Source organism: Dipodomys spectabilis, unplaced genomic scaffold (genome assembly GCF_019054845.1).
Source record: "Dipodomys spectabilis isolate Male_0828 unplaced genomic scaffold, ASM1905484v1 ptg000137l, whole genome shotgun sequence".
Taxonomy (NCBI): domain Eukaryota; kingdom Metazoa; phylum Chordata; class Mammalia; order Rodentia; family Heteromyidae; genus Dipodomys; species Dipodomys spectabilis.
The window spans coordinates 7,284,504-7,301,284 of NW_024870814.1; the positions used below are offsets into that span (position 1 = coordinate 7,284,504).

General features: G+C 39.0%; 1 protein-coding gene across 2 annotated transcripts in view; it reads left to right on the top strand.

Moving 5' to 3' along the window:
• The first annotated feature begins 9,109 nt into the window (after nucleotides 1–9,109).
• Kdm3a (lysine demethylase 3A) overlaps nucleotides 9,110–16,781 on the top strand; it is a 51,720-nt gene continuing 44,048 nt past the window's right edge. The window contains exons 1-4 of one of the 2 annotated variants that reach the window (XM_042690382.1): nucleotides 9,110–9,191; nucleotides 9,797–10,012; nucleotides 14,792–14,947; nucleotides 15,945–16,055. In XM_042690382.1, coding sequence (XP_042546316.1) covers nucleotides 9,827–10,012; nucleotides 14,792–14,947; nucleotides 15,945–16,055 — 453 coding nt within the window. In that variant the 5' untranslated portion in view covers nucleotides 9,110–9,191; nucleotides 9,797–9,826. Of the gene's footprint in view, nucleotides 9,192–9,794; nucleotides 10,013–14,791; nucleotides 14,948–15,944; nucleotides 16,056–16,781 lie in introns of those variants that run through there. The other variant, XM_042690383.1, reaches the window with a different exon arrangement.

A 16,781-nucleotide genomic window follows, 5' to 3' on the forward strand; every position in this document is an offset into this window, starting at 1 on the left:
GAAACCCAGTAAATTAAACTTAAGAATATACACAATTAATTTGTGATGATAGAATTTTTTTTTTTTTGTCATGGGCCTGAACTCTGGGCCTGGGCACTGTCCCTCAGCTCTTCAGCTCAAGGCTAGCACTCTACCACTTGAGCCACAGCACCACTTCTGGCTTTTTCTGCTTATGTGGTGTTGAGGAATTGAACCCAGGGCCTCATACATGCAAGGCAAGCACTCTACCACTGAGCCACCTTCTCAGCCCCAATGATAGAATTTTTTTTTTTTTGGGGTCCGGTCGTGAGGCCTGAACTCTGGACCTGGGCGCTGTCCCTCAGCTCTTCAGCTCAAGGCTAGCGCTCTACCACTTGAGCCACAGCGCCACTTCCGGCTTTTTTCTTTTTGCTTACGTGGTGCTGAGGAATCGAACCCAGGGCCTCGAGCATGCAAGGCAAGCGCTCTACCACTGAGCCACCTTCCCAGCCCCCCAATGATAGAATTTTTTAAAAGGTCTGTCTGGGAAAATGTTAACGAGAAATAAGCACAAATGAATATTGAGGGATGATAGACATGGTGAGTTGGGCGTTGACAACTTAAAATATTTTAAGTTTTTGAAGGCCTTATAGTCTTATAGTCATGCTTACTTAACCTTTAAATTGTATTAAACATAAACCCATGGCTATAGCCTTATAACCTAGATAGACAATAAAATTGAATTTATCTATTTATTTATTTATTTTACAATTCTCATGGGTCACAAAGATTTTTCAGGCTTTTAGAAAGACTTTAAAAATGTAAAAACTCTTCTTGATAGGCTACAGAAAACCAGGTAGTGAGCCATATTTGGCTATGGTTCTGTTCTCTTCTCTAAAAGGAATGTGGGTAATTTAGATGAATGAATTTTTCTTATTTTTTAATGCTATCTTAAAATAGTTGTGTAAAGAGTTTTAATTCAACATGTCCATTTATGTGAACAATGCATCTTGGTCGGTGCCATTCCTTTCCATCATTCTCCTCCATCTATTCTAGCCCCCTATATCTTCTCAAGTTTCTTAATTCAGTTTTCACACACATACATTGAGAAATATGACTGCACGCACACGCTATTCCTCTCTTCATTCATCTTCCCTCCTCCTCCATCAGTTAAGACATGCTTCAGCTTCCTGGTATTCATTTTGTCAAAACTTTGGCCATTATTCAAAGGGGTAGTCCTATTGGATCTTGACCTATACTTAGTTTGTTCATGTATATATGCATATAGTCCCCTATATGTTTTGATATATGTTTACTTTTTAGGTTTAATTTCCATATATGAGAGAAAACATGGGGCCTCTGTTTCTCTTCTCCTGGTTTATTTCATTCAATATGAGTTTTTCCAGGTTGGATGGATACATTTGTAACATTGATTTTTTAAAAAAGCTGTTCACATAAGACCTATGCATACTGTAGATGTAATTTGTTTCTCAACAGAAAAAGTCTTTAAAAATCAGCAAAGAGTTTAGTGCTGATGCTCTGTCCTGGCTTTGTTGTCACAGGTGCATTGCATTCACAGAAATAGCATAAAACATTTACATTTTTACACCAGATATTTATTTTTGTCTTACTTAACACAAGCATACTACGACAAAAAAAATAATGTTGGACTTCAATCAGAATCAGCTTTTCTACCTATTCTCCCACTCCATCTATTCCATCCCCACTTATTCCTCAAGTTTCCCAGCTTAGGTTTCACATATGAACACTGCTTTGCAGATGAAGAATCAATGTCCAAGTAGATTCAAAATTTCCAGTTGGTTTCTCTCTGGCCTGTTTCTAGACTAGGAGATTCCTTTTGTGAATGCTAATATATATTGTATTATGTATATATATATATATATGTATATATATATATATGTTATACATGGGTCTATTTTTGTATTTTTTTTTGGTAGGTCATGGTGCCTGAACTCTGGGTGGACGCTGTCCCTCAGCTCTTCAGCTCAAGGCTAGCATTCTACCACTTGAGCCACACAGTGCCACTTCCAGTTCTTTCTGCTTATGTGGAAGAATCAAACCCAGGGTCTCAGGCATGCAAGGCAAGCACTCTACCACTGAGCCACCTTCCCAGCCTTATTTTTGTATTCTTTAACTATTTATTTGTATTGTTTTTTTTCAGTCATTCTTTTCATGAACTAGTAGTCCCTTAAGGTTCTCCTTATCCTTGTTAGGCTCTGGTTCCTTTCCAGGGTTCTTTTTCCAACATGGACATTGTTCTTAAGCCTCTCCTTCCCCCACCCCATGTCCCAAGTGAATAATTTCATGAGTGTCTTTGTCACTCCTCCTCTAGATACTCCATGCTAGTTGACTTTCTGTATATTCGCCCTTCTCATACCATTTGATGTCCCAGGCTGAGCTACTACCATTTGCCCTTTTGAGACCCCATATTGCATGCAAGCAACCTTATCCTTTGGAAAACCTAATTTTCTCTATCCTTCTGAATGGTTTAGGACTAAAACATTCAGAAAGAAGAAAAGAAAAAGAAAGAAAAGCAGAGAATTTTAAAATATTTTACTGATCTATGTGGGACTTCTTTTGGTGAATGTTGATTAACAATCTATCTTTACTATTTTATCTTGATGGGAAACCAACAGACTCCAAAGCATGTATTGAATAGCTTATGACTTCTACTCAATAGAAATACTATGTTAATCATAAATGAATTTATTAGACTTATGAGGCTGTTTTTATCTATACATTTGTCTTGATTTTTCTCTCATTCATAGATTTTTCTTTCATTTGTCTTGATTTTTCTCTCACTCACTGAGAGAAAAACCTTCCTCCTCCTCCACTTTTCTTTCTTTCTCCTCCTTCTCTTTTTCTTCCTCCTCCTCCCTTTTCCTCCCTCCCTCCCTTCCTCCTCTCCTTCATCTCTCCCTCTCCTTCTGAACTGAGGTTTAAACATAGAGTTTTGTGCTTGCTAAACAGGTACTTTATCATTTTCCTCATGCCTCTAGTTCTTAAATTTTCTTTTGCACATTAGTAAAATCTTAGTTTTCTTCACATGGGTTTTGTTCATTTTATTTTATGTTTATTTCTATGCATTCTGTAGTTTTGATAGTCATTAAAGGTTTCTTTTCTTCTTCTATCACATGTTCTAATTGATGCTTGTTAGAGAATAAAAATGTTTGCTTTTTTTATTGTGCCCCCTCTTGACTCTTGTGGTGTGTGTGTATGTGTGTGTGTGTGTGTGTGTGTGTGTATGTGTGTGTGTGTGTGTGTGTGTGTGTGTGTGTGTGTGTTGGGAGTGTGGGGAGCTAGTCTGTGGGCTTGAACTAAGGGCCTGGGTGCCCTTGAGCTTTTTTGCTCACCTCTAGCATTCTACACAAGTCCACTTTTATCTTTGTGGTGGTTAATTGGAGATAAAAGTCTTATGGGGGTTGAAAATGTGGCTTAGTGGTAAAATGCTTGCCTAGCATGCATGAAGTCCTGGGTTTGATTTCTCAGTACCATATAAATAGAAAAGGCTGGAAGTGGTGCTGTGGCTCAAGTGGTGGAATGCTAGCCTTGAGCCAAAGAAGCTCAGGGACAGAGTCCAAGCCTTAAATTCAAGCCCCAGAACTGGCCAAAAAAAAAAAAAAAAGCCTCACGGATTTTTCTGCCTGAGCTGGCTTCAGACCTCAATGCTCAGATCTCAACCTCTTGAGTAGAGATGATTACAGGTGTGAGCCACCTACACTGGGGTCTTGTATTAATTTGTCATGCATTTTCTTATCTACAAATTGTGTGGGTTTTTCTTCCATCCAAATGTTTATATTGTATATAATGCTACATTGTATTTATTTTTCTTGTCTTATTACATTAGCAATTGACCTTTATTATAATGTGTAGAATGATTAAATAAGCCATATACTAAGTCAAATCATAGGTATTGTTTTATAGTAATAATATTAAGGATGTTTATATTGTTCCTGACTTTAGTAGAAATCCTTTTACACATTTATAATTGAGTATGATACTTTCTATTTCTGATGCATATCTTTTACCAAATTATGGAAGTTTTCTTCTACTCAGATTTTGTTGAATTTTTATAGTGAATGGAAGTGAGGGTTTATCAAATGGTTTCATGTATGATAATGTCTATTTTTCTTTAACCTGTTAGTATAGTAGACTCCATTCATAAGATTTAAAGTTAACTTTAGATGTCAAAAGTAAAATATTACATTCATCTTATAAAAATAAGAGAATTTATAGGATGTGGAGAGATGGGTGAGATGTGGTCAAAGGAGATAAAATTTCGGTTTGACAGGATGAAACAGCAAGAGATCTATTGTATATCATGATGAAAACAATAACATATTGTATATTTTGAAAATTGCCAAGAATATATTTTAAGTTTTCTCACCACAAAAAGATAATTTGTATGGAGTAATGCATAGTTTAATAGTTTGATGTAGCTATTTCACAATAAATACAAATATCAAAACATCATGTTTTATTTCATAAACATATAAAAATTATACTTGCCCATTAAAGTTAAAGCAAAAAAAATCTACTGTACAGCCAGAAACCCATGGCTCCTGCCTATAATCCTAGATACTCAGGAGGTTGAGATCTGAGAATTTTTTTAAGTTTAATTAATATTTTATTAAGCAGTAACAAAATAAAAATTACTTGGAGACATAATTAAATACCTAATAATTGGTAGTAACACATAATGCATAATTTAATAATATATAGATATTGGTCTCATTCTATGAAGTATGTAATTATATGTATGGATATATGTACATATATGATAAACAATAATAGGATATTGAGTAATAATTAATTAATGCCTTATTAATTGTCAACTGGGACACATCATTCCTGAGAATTGTGTTTCAAAAGAAGCCCAGACAAGAAAGTCCAAGAGACTCCTATCTCCAATTAGCCACCAGAAAAACAGAAGTGGTGTTGTGGCTCAAAGTGATAGAGCACTAGCCTTGAGCAAAAAACCTCAGAGACAGTGCTCAGGTACACATTTCAAGCTCCATGATTGACACACATACAAAAATATCTAAATAGAAAAGATGAGAGATTGAAAACCATGCTAATTACTTGTGATTAGTGTCTCCAATTCTACTGTGTATACTCCAGTACCCATTATGTTTTAGCATATTTTAATGGAACATATATAGTTTTTAAATATTTCCATATGCAATTTTTTCATCCAAAGGGTATTTTTGTAGTCTAAATATTTTTCATTTGTTTAAAATGCTCTATAGTTCTTAATATATGTATCATAATATTCATTTATTAGTTTTATTTACTTATTTCTTAGTTGAAGTACATTTAGATTATCTTCACTTGTTGTATCCATAAACAATGTTGAAATGAGCAATTTTGTAGGTGTTTTCTAATAAACAGAAGACTTCTTAGCTTTCTGGAACTTTATCATTTCTTTTTTTTTTTTGTTGTCGGTCATGGGGCTTGAACTCTGGGCCTGGGCGCTGTTCCTAAGCTCTTCAGCTCAAGGCGAGTGCTCTACCACTTGAGCTACAGCGCCACTTCCGGTTTTCTAGTGGTTTATTGGAGATAGGAGTCTCTCGGTCTTTCCTGCCCGGGCTGGCTTTGAACCGCGATTCTCAGATCTCAGCCTCCTGAGTAGCTAGGATTACAGGCGTGAGCCACCGGCGCCCGGGTGTGAACTTTATCATTTCTAAAACTCATGAATGAGCTACTCAGGAGGCTAAGATCTGAGGATCTTGGTTCAAAGCCATCTGGGCAGGAAAGACCAAGAGATACTTATCTTCAATTAACCACCAGAAAACTATAAGTGATGATGTGGATCAAGTGGTAGAGTGCTGGCCTTGAGCTGAAGAGCTCAGGTATAGCACCCAGGCCCAGAGTTCAAACCCCACGACCAACAACAACAAAAACAACAAAACCTCATGAATGAATATTCACTTTAAAGTGCATGTTCTCAAAATTTCTAGGTTTCTAGTTTGGGAAAAAAAAATAATTCAAACCATGAACAGATATTCAGTGTAAGTGTCTGCTCTATAATATTTACTAAAATAAACATTTTTCATCATTTCCCTTCTAATTTCATCCTTTTTAATATTGAAGTGACTTGATTTATCTAATAATCCTAATTAATCTAGTGATTATTTTAAAATACAGTACTGGATTTAACTTATTGACATTTTATAGAAGAATTTTTTATGTTCACAAGTATGATTGAGCCATGATCATCCTTTCTTATATTCTCCTGATTCAGATTTGGTAATAAGAGCTTTCAGATGCTAGAAAGTATTAGATACCTTTCCATCTTTTCTAAGTTGTGTTCCCATGAAGAAAATACACACATTGTATTCCTTGAGTTTTAGTAGAGCTTGTTTATCTCTTAGCAATTACTTTTCAGATTAATTATGCCATCTAAGTCCTCTTTCACCATTTTTTTTGTCGGTTGTGGGGCCTGAACTCTGGGACTGAGCGCTGTCCCTCAGCTCTTCAGCTCAAGGCTAGTGCTCTACCACTTGAACTACAGCACAACTTCTGGTTTTCTGGTGGTTTATTGGAGATAAGAGTTTCACAGACTGACATGCCCAGGCTGGCTTTGAACTGCAATCCTTAGACTTCTGCCTCAGTAGCTAGGATTACAAGTGTGAGCCACTGGCACCTGGCTCACCTGCTTTTGTAAAGTATTTCTAGGGTTCTTATTTCTGTGATAGATGTGTAATGTTAGCTTAGGCTAGTCCATGTTTTCAGTCCTAATAGTTCACAAATACATACTGCCTTTATAGACTCTATCCTTTAGTCATATAAAATTCATTCTTTAGATTTTATTATTTAGTGACATTTTAGTCATCTTAGCTCTTGTAAATGTACTCTGTGATATTAGTACAATGATCACGTTGAGGCAGGATAGACTGATATAGGACATGTGAGTCAAAACCCAGGAATTCAGAAATAAACATTGTGTTAATATGCAACTCGATTAGAAATGCATAAACATTATCCTTTCTTTAAGCTTCACTGAGCAACAACTAGCAGTTAAAAAAAAAACAAAACACCTTCCCGACCCCACACTCATCCTTACTTCAAATGATATTATGCCTAGGAACCAAGCATGCATACTTTCCAGAAATATGCCTGGTATACTTCCTTCTCTGGTCTAAAGGATAGTCAATAAAAGTGTACAATTAAAAGTCTATGTTGCAAGAACTGGAACTAACCAACTTATTAGGCTTAATATCTCTAGGCTGAACTGATAATGACAAATCACTATAGCATCAGACATGAATGGATATGCCAGGTGCCCATAACAAAAGAGATCTTTTTCAAAGGAATACCCAACTCTTTCAGTATTCATATTTCTGCTAAACAAGCCTATTTTTGTCTGTTCTATAGGCCCTGCTTCCCTTTGAAGTTCATCTTTACTTTCTCCTACTTGCTGAATCAATCTGCCAGCTTCTTATCCTGTACCTGGACATTCTTTTTCTCTAAAACCAGAGAATCTAAGTAACACATCAAGATTCCCTATTCTTTCTTCTTGAGAACCTCCTTAAGGCCCTTACCAATCCTGAAGACAAAATCATCCAGCTATATTTATTATTCAGAATTTACTCCTATCACTAAATGATGCATTACTCTATATTAATATTGCTATATTGCTTCCCCTTCATTACCATCAGATTAAAATTGTTAGCCTAACATTTTCAAGGTTCTTATATTGTATGACTTTTTTTGTGTGTTCAATACTATTTTTATAATATCGATTTTTTAATGCTTATGATTTAAAATTAACCCATTTATATTTATTATAAGCAGTGTTGTTTGGACAACTTTTCTTACTTGATTTTTACCATACCTCCCTCTAGTTTGTGCTTTTCTCGTTCTCATTTTTGCCTTTTCTTAAACTGGGAAAGTTTTCTTTGTCCAGCTTCCTGCCATCTTAGTGGTCTGCAAACTATAAACACGATTTAATTCTTATTAACTTTAAAAATTTAAGATCATGTATCCAAGACCTAAATATTCAAAATGAACACCAGCCATTAACTTGCATCAAATAATCCTTTATTTCTGAACTTTTTCTGATTTCTCCTTTTCACACTTGTAAACTTAAGAACACGAATTCTTCACTCGTTATCTTAAGGAGTAAATGTGATGCTAGGTGAAGCACCAGTCTTTATCAGTTAGTCTTCAATTACTTGCACCCTTTCTTCCTTCAGCCAAGAAAGTTCCAGTCCGAAGTACACAATCATCTTTGTCCTCTTTTGTCCTTCAAAGTCACCTTCTCTTTCATAACACTTGCATCAAAATTGGTCTTCGTCTATTTTTCCAATTTCTTTGTAAGTCTCCAAACAACTTCTTACTCTTCCCTACACAAAAAGTCACATTGCAGTGAAGGGCCTTTTCTGCTTTGGATTTAACGCACATCATTTCCCAGAGACTCGATGTCTTTCTTCATTTACCCTTCAAAATGGCGGACTTAAACGCTCTTGATCAGCACCACGTGCGCCTGCGCCTCTCGCGGCCATTTCACCCAGCAGCCCCAGCTCCCGACTCTGCTCGTCCAGACGCATGCGCAGGAGCTTCCAATGCACGGTCGCTCCTCCCCCTAGCTGAGTACGCCTGAAACCGCACGTCCCCTCGGCTCCCCTCCCCCGCAGACTTCGTACCGCCCTCACCCCTTTCCTGTGAGATTCCTCCGCCAAGTGGAAGGCTCGTCTTCGCTCGACAGCCTACGCACGTGAGGAGCAATCCAATAGGCACTTGCAGCCCCTGATCTCTGTTTATACTCTCATCTGTGCGCCATAGCAATTTCTCTCTGGCCCCAAAGTTGATAACCGATTTCGCGGGACTTCTTTTGCATACTGTGAGGCAACAAACGGAAAGAATGGGCCTGTGGCGGAGGGATCTCTCGCTTACGTTCCGAGTACTTTAACCTAATGGGGGTCGGCGGGGAGTCGGGAGGGTGGGGGAGGGAGGAGGCAGCCAAGGAATTGTTTTTTTCTCTCGCCCCGCCCTCACCCGGCTGGCCAATAGTGACGGGCCGTTATCCCACAAGCCTCGCCCAGCTCCGGCGACTCAGCCAATGATCAGCGGAAGCGGCTCCAGGGGGGCGGATCTATGAGGCTGTGCGTGTCTTGTGAGAGCTCTCGAACCAAGTCAGAGCTGGAGTCGGCTGGGCGGCTAGGAACGGTGGCTGCTACCGTGGGTGACTCAGGGAGGCGGGAGGCGGGGTAAGAACGCCGCGGCCTCGGCTGCGGAGAGAGATGGAAGAATGGTGAAGGTGCTAAGCCCGGGCCCCTCTGCCCCGCTGGTTTCTCCCAGGCCTGGGCGAGGGGCTCCGGGGTTTCGGCGGCCCGGAAGCTGGGGGCGGGGGGCAGAGCTGCGGGGCAAGTGCGGAATCGTGAGCGCGTTCTCTCCCCGTGGGGCCGCCCGGGGCGGGGACCGGGCCGCCTGGGACGGGCTCTCGCCATTGGGTGGATGGGTGGGGGGGCTTTTCTTTTCTGGGGTGAGGGGGGAACACTTTGTGATGCCACTTGAGCTGTAGATAATTCTCCTCTCACTCGCTTCTTACGTTCAGCTCGAAGGTTTTGGAAAAGGGAAACTTGGTGGAGCGAGGGTCACGCGGCGCTTGGGCCCGTGTTGTCAGTGGGGGAGGGACTCGGGGGGCTATCGGGGTGCAGAGTCCGCCTGGGGTGGGGTCCTCGGTGCTAGGTGGGTGGGGATCGGGCTATCGGTCCGGTCCGGTCCAGTTGAACCACCTCCTGGACTCAGCCTCTCTTCTCGACTCCCCTCCCAGCGGCCGCCCCCATCGCATTTTGTTTTTGTGTCTTTTCAGGGAGGAGCCCTTCCTGCCGGCGTGGAAACCATGGTGCTCACGCTCGGAGAAAGTTGGCCGGTATTGGTGGGGAAGCGATTCCTCAGTCTGTCCGCGGCCGACGGCAGCGACGGCGGCCACGACAGCTGGGACGTGGAGCGCGTCGCGGAATGGCCCTGGTTGTCCGGGACCATTCGGGCTGTTTCACACACCGACGTTACCAAGAAGGATCTGAAGGTAAAAACTGTCCCCGGGGCTTTGGCAGCCGGACATTTCGCGGTTACCTTGGTAACGCGACGATCGGCCCCCTTCCTCTTTCTCGTCCCCTCTCTCTCTTTATTTGATCGGCGATCAGAAAGTTGGCATCTGATCTGAAGGTGCAGAAAACTAGACCTTGAAAGTCTTTGAAATGGTTGTGATAGAGCCGAGGTGTGTTTGGCCTAGAGCTCTTGCCTGCCTGCATTTAATAATGGGCTCAGGGTTGTTCAGACACGCTTCATTAATGTCAGCCCTGGGCCCCACTGGGACTCTGATTATTTCCCCTAAGGGAGGGCTATTGTTACTAGTAGTAGGTAGGGCAGGTGGGTGACATTTGGAATCATGAAGTATCGTTGGCTAGGGACTGGAGTTTGTTTTCAGAGATGATTTTTTTTTTTTTTGGATTGGTTTCTCCTTACCTTTATTACCAAACTTCTCCCCCCCCCTCCAACTTTTTGACTTATAAAAACAAAGTGAGTGGAGAGGGAGGAGGTAAGTTTGGTTCGGCCTTTGAGGGTGAGTTAGATCTGGAGCGGGCAGTTGGTTGGCTGTAGATGGATGGAGGGGTATGACCATATATGGAGGGCCAGGGTGGAGCTGTCCTGTATTTGTTGTATTGGAGGAATAGCTTTGAAATATTGTACTTAGTGCATGGAGGAGAGAAGGGAACAAGTGCCACCAGTGATTTTTAAAATCCTAAGTGCACTCCACAACCTTTTTCAGTTAGATCTTTTGAAAGAGGAATGAATTCTGATTGTACTTTCCAATAGAAATATTGGTGTGAAAAGATTGTCTGGAAACAACCAGTGGGGAAGCCATTGTGCCAACAAAGACTTCTTTGTGCAAAAACATCTGAAAAAAGATCTCTAACAAAGGCTCCAAAGTGATGATAACTTGAAGGAAGCTCGTCACAAGAGCTTAGATTTCCACCCTGAGTAATGTGTTTCATGCTCGTGTTCTTTGCTTTTTCTTGAAAGCTACTCAGAGGAAACAAGTTATAGCATTGGGAGTGAAATAGATGTTGCTTACTCTGGAACATTGTTCATTTGAACACTTTTTAGAGTGACCGTGCATGTCAACACCAGTATGAATCTGCAGGAGATTTGGGAAAACCGTATGTGATTATGGATTTTTAAGTTCCTATTCTGTGTCCTTTCTTCATGTTGAAAGAATGAGCACTGCTTATCTGCATGCCAAGCATCATTTTGATCACTTAACGGACATAATCTTACCTAATCCTTACAGCAGAGTTTGGGGTACTAAGTACATTTATTGTACATTACAGATGAAGATACTTTGGGCTAGCAGGGCTACCTGGGAATTAGTACAACCTGTTTTCTAACCCAGAATGATTTATTCCAGAGGCTGCCTTAACTGTCACATAGTGTGACCCAGTGTTCTGCCATATCCTTCATTCCATTTATTCTACCAAGTCAGGTTTTCATCTTTATACAGCCAGTGTGCAAGGATAGCCAACCTACTTGGGCTTTGTTGTAATTTCAGTCATGCTTGTGGGTTATTTCTCTTGCCAAATAAAAATTGTTAGTTTTATTGGATCTGAATGGAAATGATGTTTAAACTTTATAAGTCCTCAGTTCTTTGGAAGATGACAAAAGATTAGATGTTGCCGTCCTTTACTGTGTTGGTTAAAGCTTGTCGTTTAAGGAAAAGAGATCCTTAACATGCAGTCTTTTTCAGCTCCATGTTCCTATTTCTAACCTTTGGGCAGGTTCCTCATTCATTTCAGAGGAACTGCTTTCAGGAAAAAGACTGATGCAGACTTGCATAATTAGCTACTTAATGATGGAAGGATGATTTGAATCCAGGTGAGGCACCTGGAGACAACTGACATTTCAAGAACAGTTTTGGTTTTGTTGGAATTCTGCATTACCCACAAACTTCATTCACAACTCAGCTCTATTTTCTAATTATGATTTATGACTATATTTTCTCTTCTAAACATGGTTTGTCATTGCATCCCTTAGTTGAGTAGCAAAAGTAATTGGCTTAATCTTAGGTACCGTGTTGTGTTTAACAATAACAAAAAAAGGATTTTAAAATTCATTTCACGGCCTGGCACCCCGTGGCTCACGCCTGTAATCCTATAGGAGGCTGAGATCTGAGGATCACAGTTCAAAGCCAGCCTGGGCAGGAAAGGCCATGAGATTCTTATCTACAATAAAGCACCAGAAAACAGGCACTGTGGCTCAATTGGTAGAGTGCTTGCCTTGAGCTGAAGAGCTGAGGGACAGTGCCCAGGCCTAGAGTTGAAAGCCCCATGATCAACAAAAATAAATAAATAATAAAATTCATTTCACTGTACTCAGTGAAATGCAGGTAGGAACCAGGGAACTGAGATCATTTTTATATCTAGGCTTAGGGAAATAGAATTTTTTGGTGAATGGGGCTGTGATAAATATGAATAACTAAAACCCAGGTAGTATACAACTGTTCTTTTGGTAGTCCAAATGTTCTTTTATTAGTCCAAATACAAGTCTGTCTAGACTGGCTTGCTTAGTTGATACTGAATGTTACGAGAAAGACTTTGTAACAGTTACTTAGAAGACAAAGCAATAACTCCCCCCCCCCCCCAAAAAAAACAAAAATGATAGATGGTTACAGAGGTAAAAGTGAATACAGTGACAGTAGGAATAATAATTAAATGAGTAATATGTATTAAGATTCCTTATTTAATTCTTACAAGTGTCATATTTAGTAAGATGTACTTTTTAGTGTAGGAAATTGAGACTCAAAGAATTAAGTAACTTACCCAAGTTTGTCTCCTGGCCTTAAAAGGCTGGGTTTTAACATTCAGATTGAGTAGAGCACTTAATTTTACTAGCTTCTCTCTCTAGTACCTAAGAATACTGCTTGGCACGTAGTGTGGCTACAAATAAGTAAATACCTTACAGTATCTTCTACTATGAAGTAGTAGAAGACTACTATGAAGAAGTAGTTTAGAAGTAATGTATGGATGGGGCAATGGCATTTTCTACATTAGAGTAACAGGTCTTAATTAAGTAGGATTGTAAGGACCTCCTCAGTGTAAAGCAAGCTGTTCTGTTCACTTGAGTTGGGATGCCCTCTTTCACCAACTTGCCTATAAGTCTTTATCTTCCTTTGTGCCTTTTCCTTGAGTGTTTCGTCACTTTAGTTCTTCGAGGTACCTTTGGCAAAAAAATAGCCTTTATTTTCTATAATATACCATTTTCTACTATTGGCAGCAGGTAGGTGCTTTCTTCAATTTTTGCCTTTCATTTGATACAATCAAAACAAATACTGGTGATTTCTATTGCAATCAAGCTATGCAAAATTAGAAGCTTCTAGCACAATGTAATATAGTAAAAACTGTTTACTTCTTATAATTGAATGCCATACTTTGAGATTTTAGACAAGCATTTTCTTTTGGAATAAGAAAACAAGAATTAAATTTTAGGCTGAGGTGTGATATATATAAGAACTTCAAAACCATGCTCTGTTTCCTATTTTTGAACTTTGAAACATTTCCCTTGACATTTCTGATGGCTTCATAATCCAATTTCATCTCAAAAGTGAAAGGTGGTTGAAAGGTTTTGAGATTAGTTTGATTAAACAATAAATAATTCATGTATTAAAATATCTAGTTTGAACTGTCCAACATACTATTAAAACATGTATGTCAGTTAACCATAAATATGTACTAGAAAGAAAATGTCACAAAACTAGAATAATTTTCAAGGGGACTAGTGGAGAGAAATTCATAAGAGAAGACTTCTTGAGCAAAGGATTCATGAAGTTCTGACAGATTAGTGAAAGTTTTTTTAGTAAACTGAATGTTGAAAAGAGATAGGAATGATATATGTCTGAATTTGTAAACAGATTTGATACGTAATAGGTTTATTAACCCTTAAAACCAAAAATGAGAAGCCTTTTCATAAGAAGAATTTTAAATAAAAATAGTGATTTTTCACATTGAATTTGAGTTTATTAAAATCTGTCAATACAAAAAAGTACTGTAGAACTAGAATAAGAGGTAGCATATTGATAAGAGTTAGCAAGAGAGGATGTTTTTGCCCTGAACAGTTTACTGATGGAGGGTTTTGCGGGGTTTTTCCTTTTTTGTCTTTAGAGTTATACAAGTTGTAAGTGTTGTAACCAAAGGTATTTTGCAAATCAGAAGCAGCAAGCATCACAATTAATTAGAAAACTACTACTTCATTGGAGGTAGCTCAGTGGTTAGAGTATTAGGCTAGCATGCTAGAGCCCTGAGAGTTCATCCCATGGATGGAGAAACTAGAGGTAGTTCTGGAATAGTTTGGGTCATTAACTAGATTTTCTCTTTTAGAAAATAAGTAGCTTTAAGCTCTCAAAATGGGTGTTAAAAATTGGCGACATATTAGGTGTTGTGCTAAATCCTGATATGAGAGGAGTTTAGAGTTATATAAGGGGGTAGGAGGATAAAAAGTTTGGATTTCTAAGTGTACTTGCTGTGTCAACAGAATTACAATGTGATGTGGAAAGTACTCTTTGAGTTTTAAATTGATTTCCTCACTGACACATCTAACATATGCAAAACACTTTTCACGCTGGTGTTATGTTTGTTTAAAAACCCTGGGAGCCAAAGCTGGGTGCTAGTTCCTTATGTAGAAAAGTTAGGGAACAGGAAGAAGGAAACACAGCAGATTTAGGCTTCCAGTAAAATAATAATGGTACAATTCAACTTCATTTTAATTTATCCATTTTTCTTAACTGAATCTGTTTATCTTATTGTTTGTGTAGGTGTGTGTGGAGTTTGATGGGGAATCTTGGAGGAAGAGAAGATGGATAGAAGTCTATAGCCATTTAAGGAGAGCATTTTTAGTAGAACATAATTTGGTCTTGGCTGAGCGAAAGTCGCCTGAAATTTCTGAACGAATTACTCAGTGGCCTGCAATAGTGAGTAAAGCTTGGGCTTTATTAAACTGATAGAACATTTCATCCATTTTGGGGGAAACAAGGACAATCTATGTGACATGTCTGTATCTAGACCACAGGGAGACAGTAGTCCACATGATTGACAAAAAGGGCATGCTTAGACTCTGTTGGGAGCTCTATGACTGGGGCAGGTCTCATGGCTTTCCTACAGCCTTTTCTTCATTCGAAAAACAGGATGGAGGTAATTTGGGGTATTGTCTAGGTTAGATCTCAGAAACCACTAGTTACACAAATTTAAGATCTACTTGGTTTAGCCCTAGTAGTGTTTTAAGATTTGAGTGCGTGACCTAATATACATTTCTAGTGTCTGTTGTAAACCACAGGATAGCTTCCCACTGTGTGTGCCACTCTGTGTGGCAGCAGTGGCCTGTAAGCTGCATAGAAGCCTTCATTGCCCTTGAAGAGTTCCTAGTTTTGATCTCATGATGCCAAAAGTTCCTATTGGCAAAGAAAAATTGGGACTGGAGACACACTTAAATCAGTGTATGATTGTGCCTGTAAGGCATTTCAAGTCTGCTCAGTTTGCATCAAAGAATGATCACTCTCTGGAAAGGACAAAGCAGGATTTATGGAACGTAAACAAAGGTGTGAACAAGGAAGATTCGGGTAATACAGAGTTGGAAAAGCTGGAGATTTTTGAATGATAGAGGTTTGTGATTGAAGTTGTAGTTTGTTCATTGTAATTTCTTTTTTCCCCAGTTTTAAAGAATTTTCTAAAGACAGCCTCATCCCAGCAAAACATACATGTTTTGTTTTTTTAAGTAAACATGAATGTGTAGAAATGTATGTTAATGGTGCCCAAGTATGTATCTGGCTAAAATTACTGGGTATAAATAAAAATCATGTGATCTTCAGACTGCATAATTGTTATGGGATCCTTGCAATAAAATCTTAATGACTTTTGTTATTTTATGTCTCTGTGTAAAATTGCCAAATGTTTTGTTTTGGTTTGTTCTAGATGTATAAATCTCTGTTGGACAAAGCTGGTTTGGGATCCATAACTTCTGTTCGCTTCCTAGGAGATCAGCAAAGTGTATTTCTTTCCAAAGACCTTTTAAAGCCTATACAGGTAAAAAACAACCATGAATAGTATTAAACCATAAAAATAGAAATACAGTTTTTTAACATGAGAATAAATTTCTGCTGTCTGTTTGGAGTTGACAGGACAAGAAATACTAAAGTTGATGGTGTATGTATGGAAACATGTAGGCAATAGGAAAGTAATTTTTCAGAGTTTACATCTATATGTATAAATGAGCACATAAACATACATATGTATATAGTCAACGCTTAGGATTCATGGATTTATGTTTATGAATTTACCTACTTGCTAAAATACATTTTTGATTGATTTATTTAGTGATATAAGGGATTATACTCAAGGTCTTGTGCTTGCTAGATAGGCACTGTACTTTAGGTAGGGCTCCAGCTCTCTTGCACTGGTTATTTTCAGAGTGGAGTCTGGATTTATATCCAAGATGCCTTAGGGTGTGATGTGCTTCCCCACATCACTGGGAATGACAGCCATTGTCCTTCCCTGTAGTGTGTTAACAGCTAGTTACTAGGGCCTCATTCTTAACTTGTTTTGTTTACAACTAGTTCTATACCACTTGAGCCTCCTCAACTCTAGTACCAACATTTTGCTAGTAAATGGGATGGAGTCCTAAGGACTTTTTTGGCTGGGCAATGGTGGCTCATAATCTTAGCTATTCAGGAGATTAAGGTCTGAGGATTGTAGATTGAGGGCAGTCTCTCTTAACGCCAGTTAAGCAGCAGAGCCAGAACTGGAGGTATG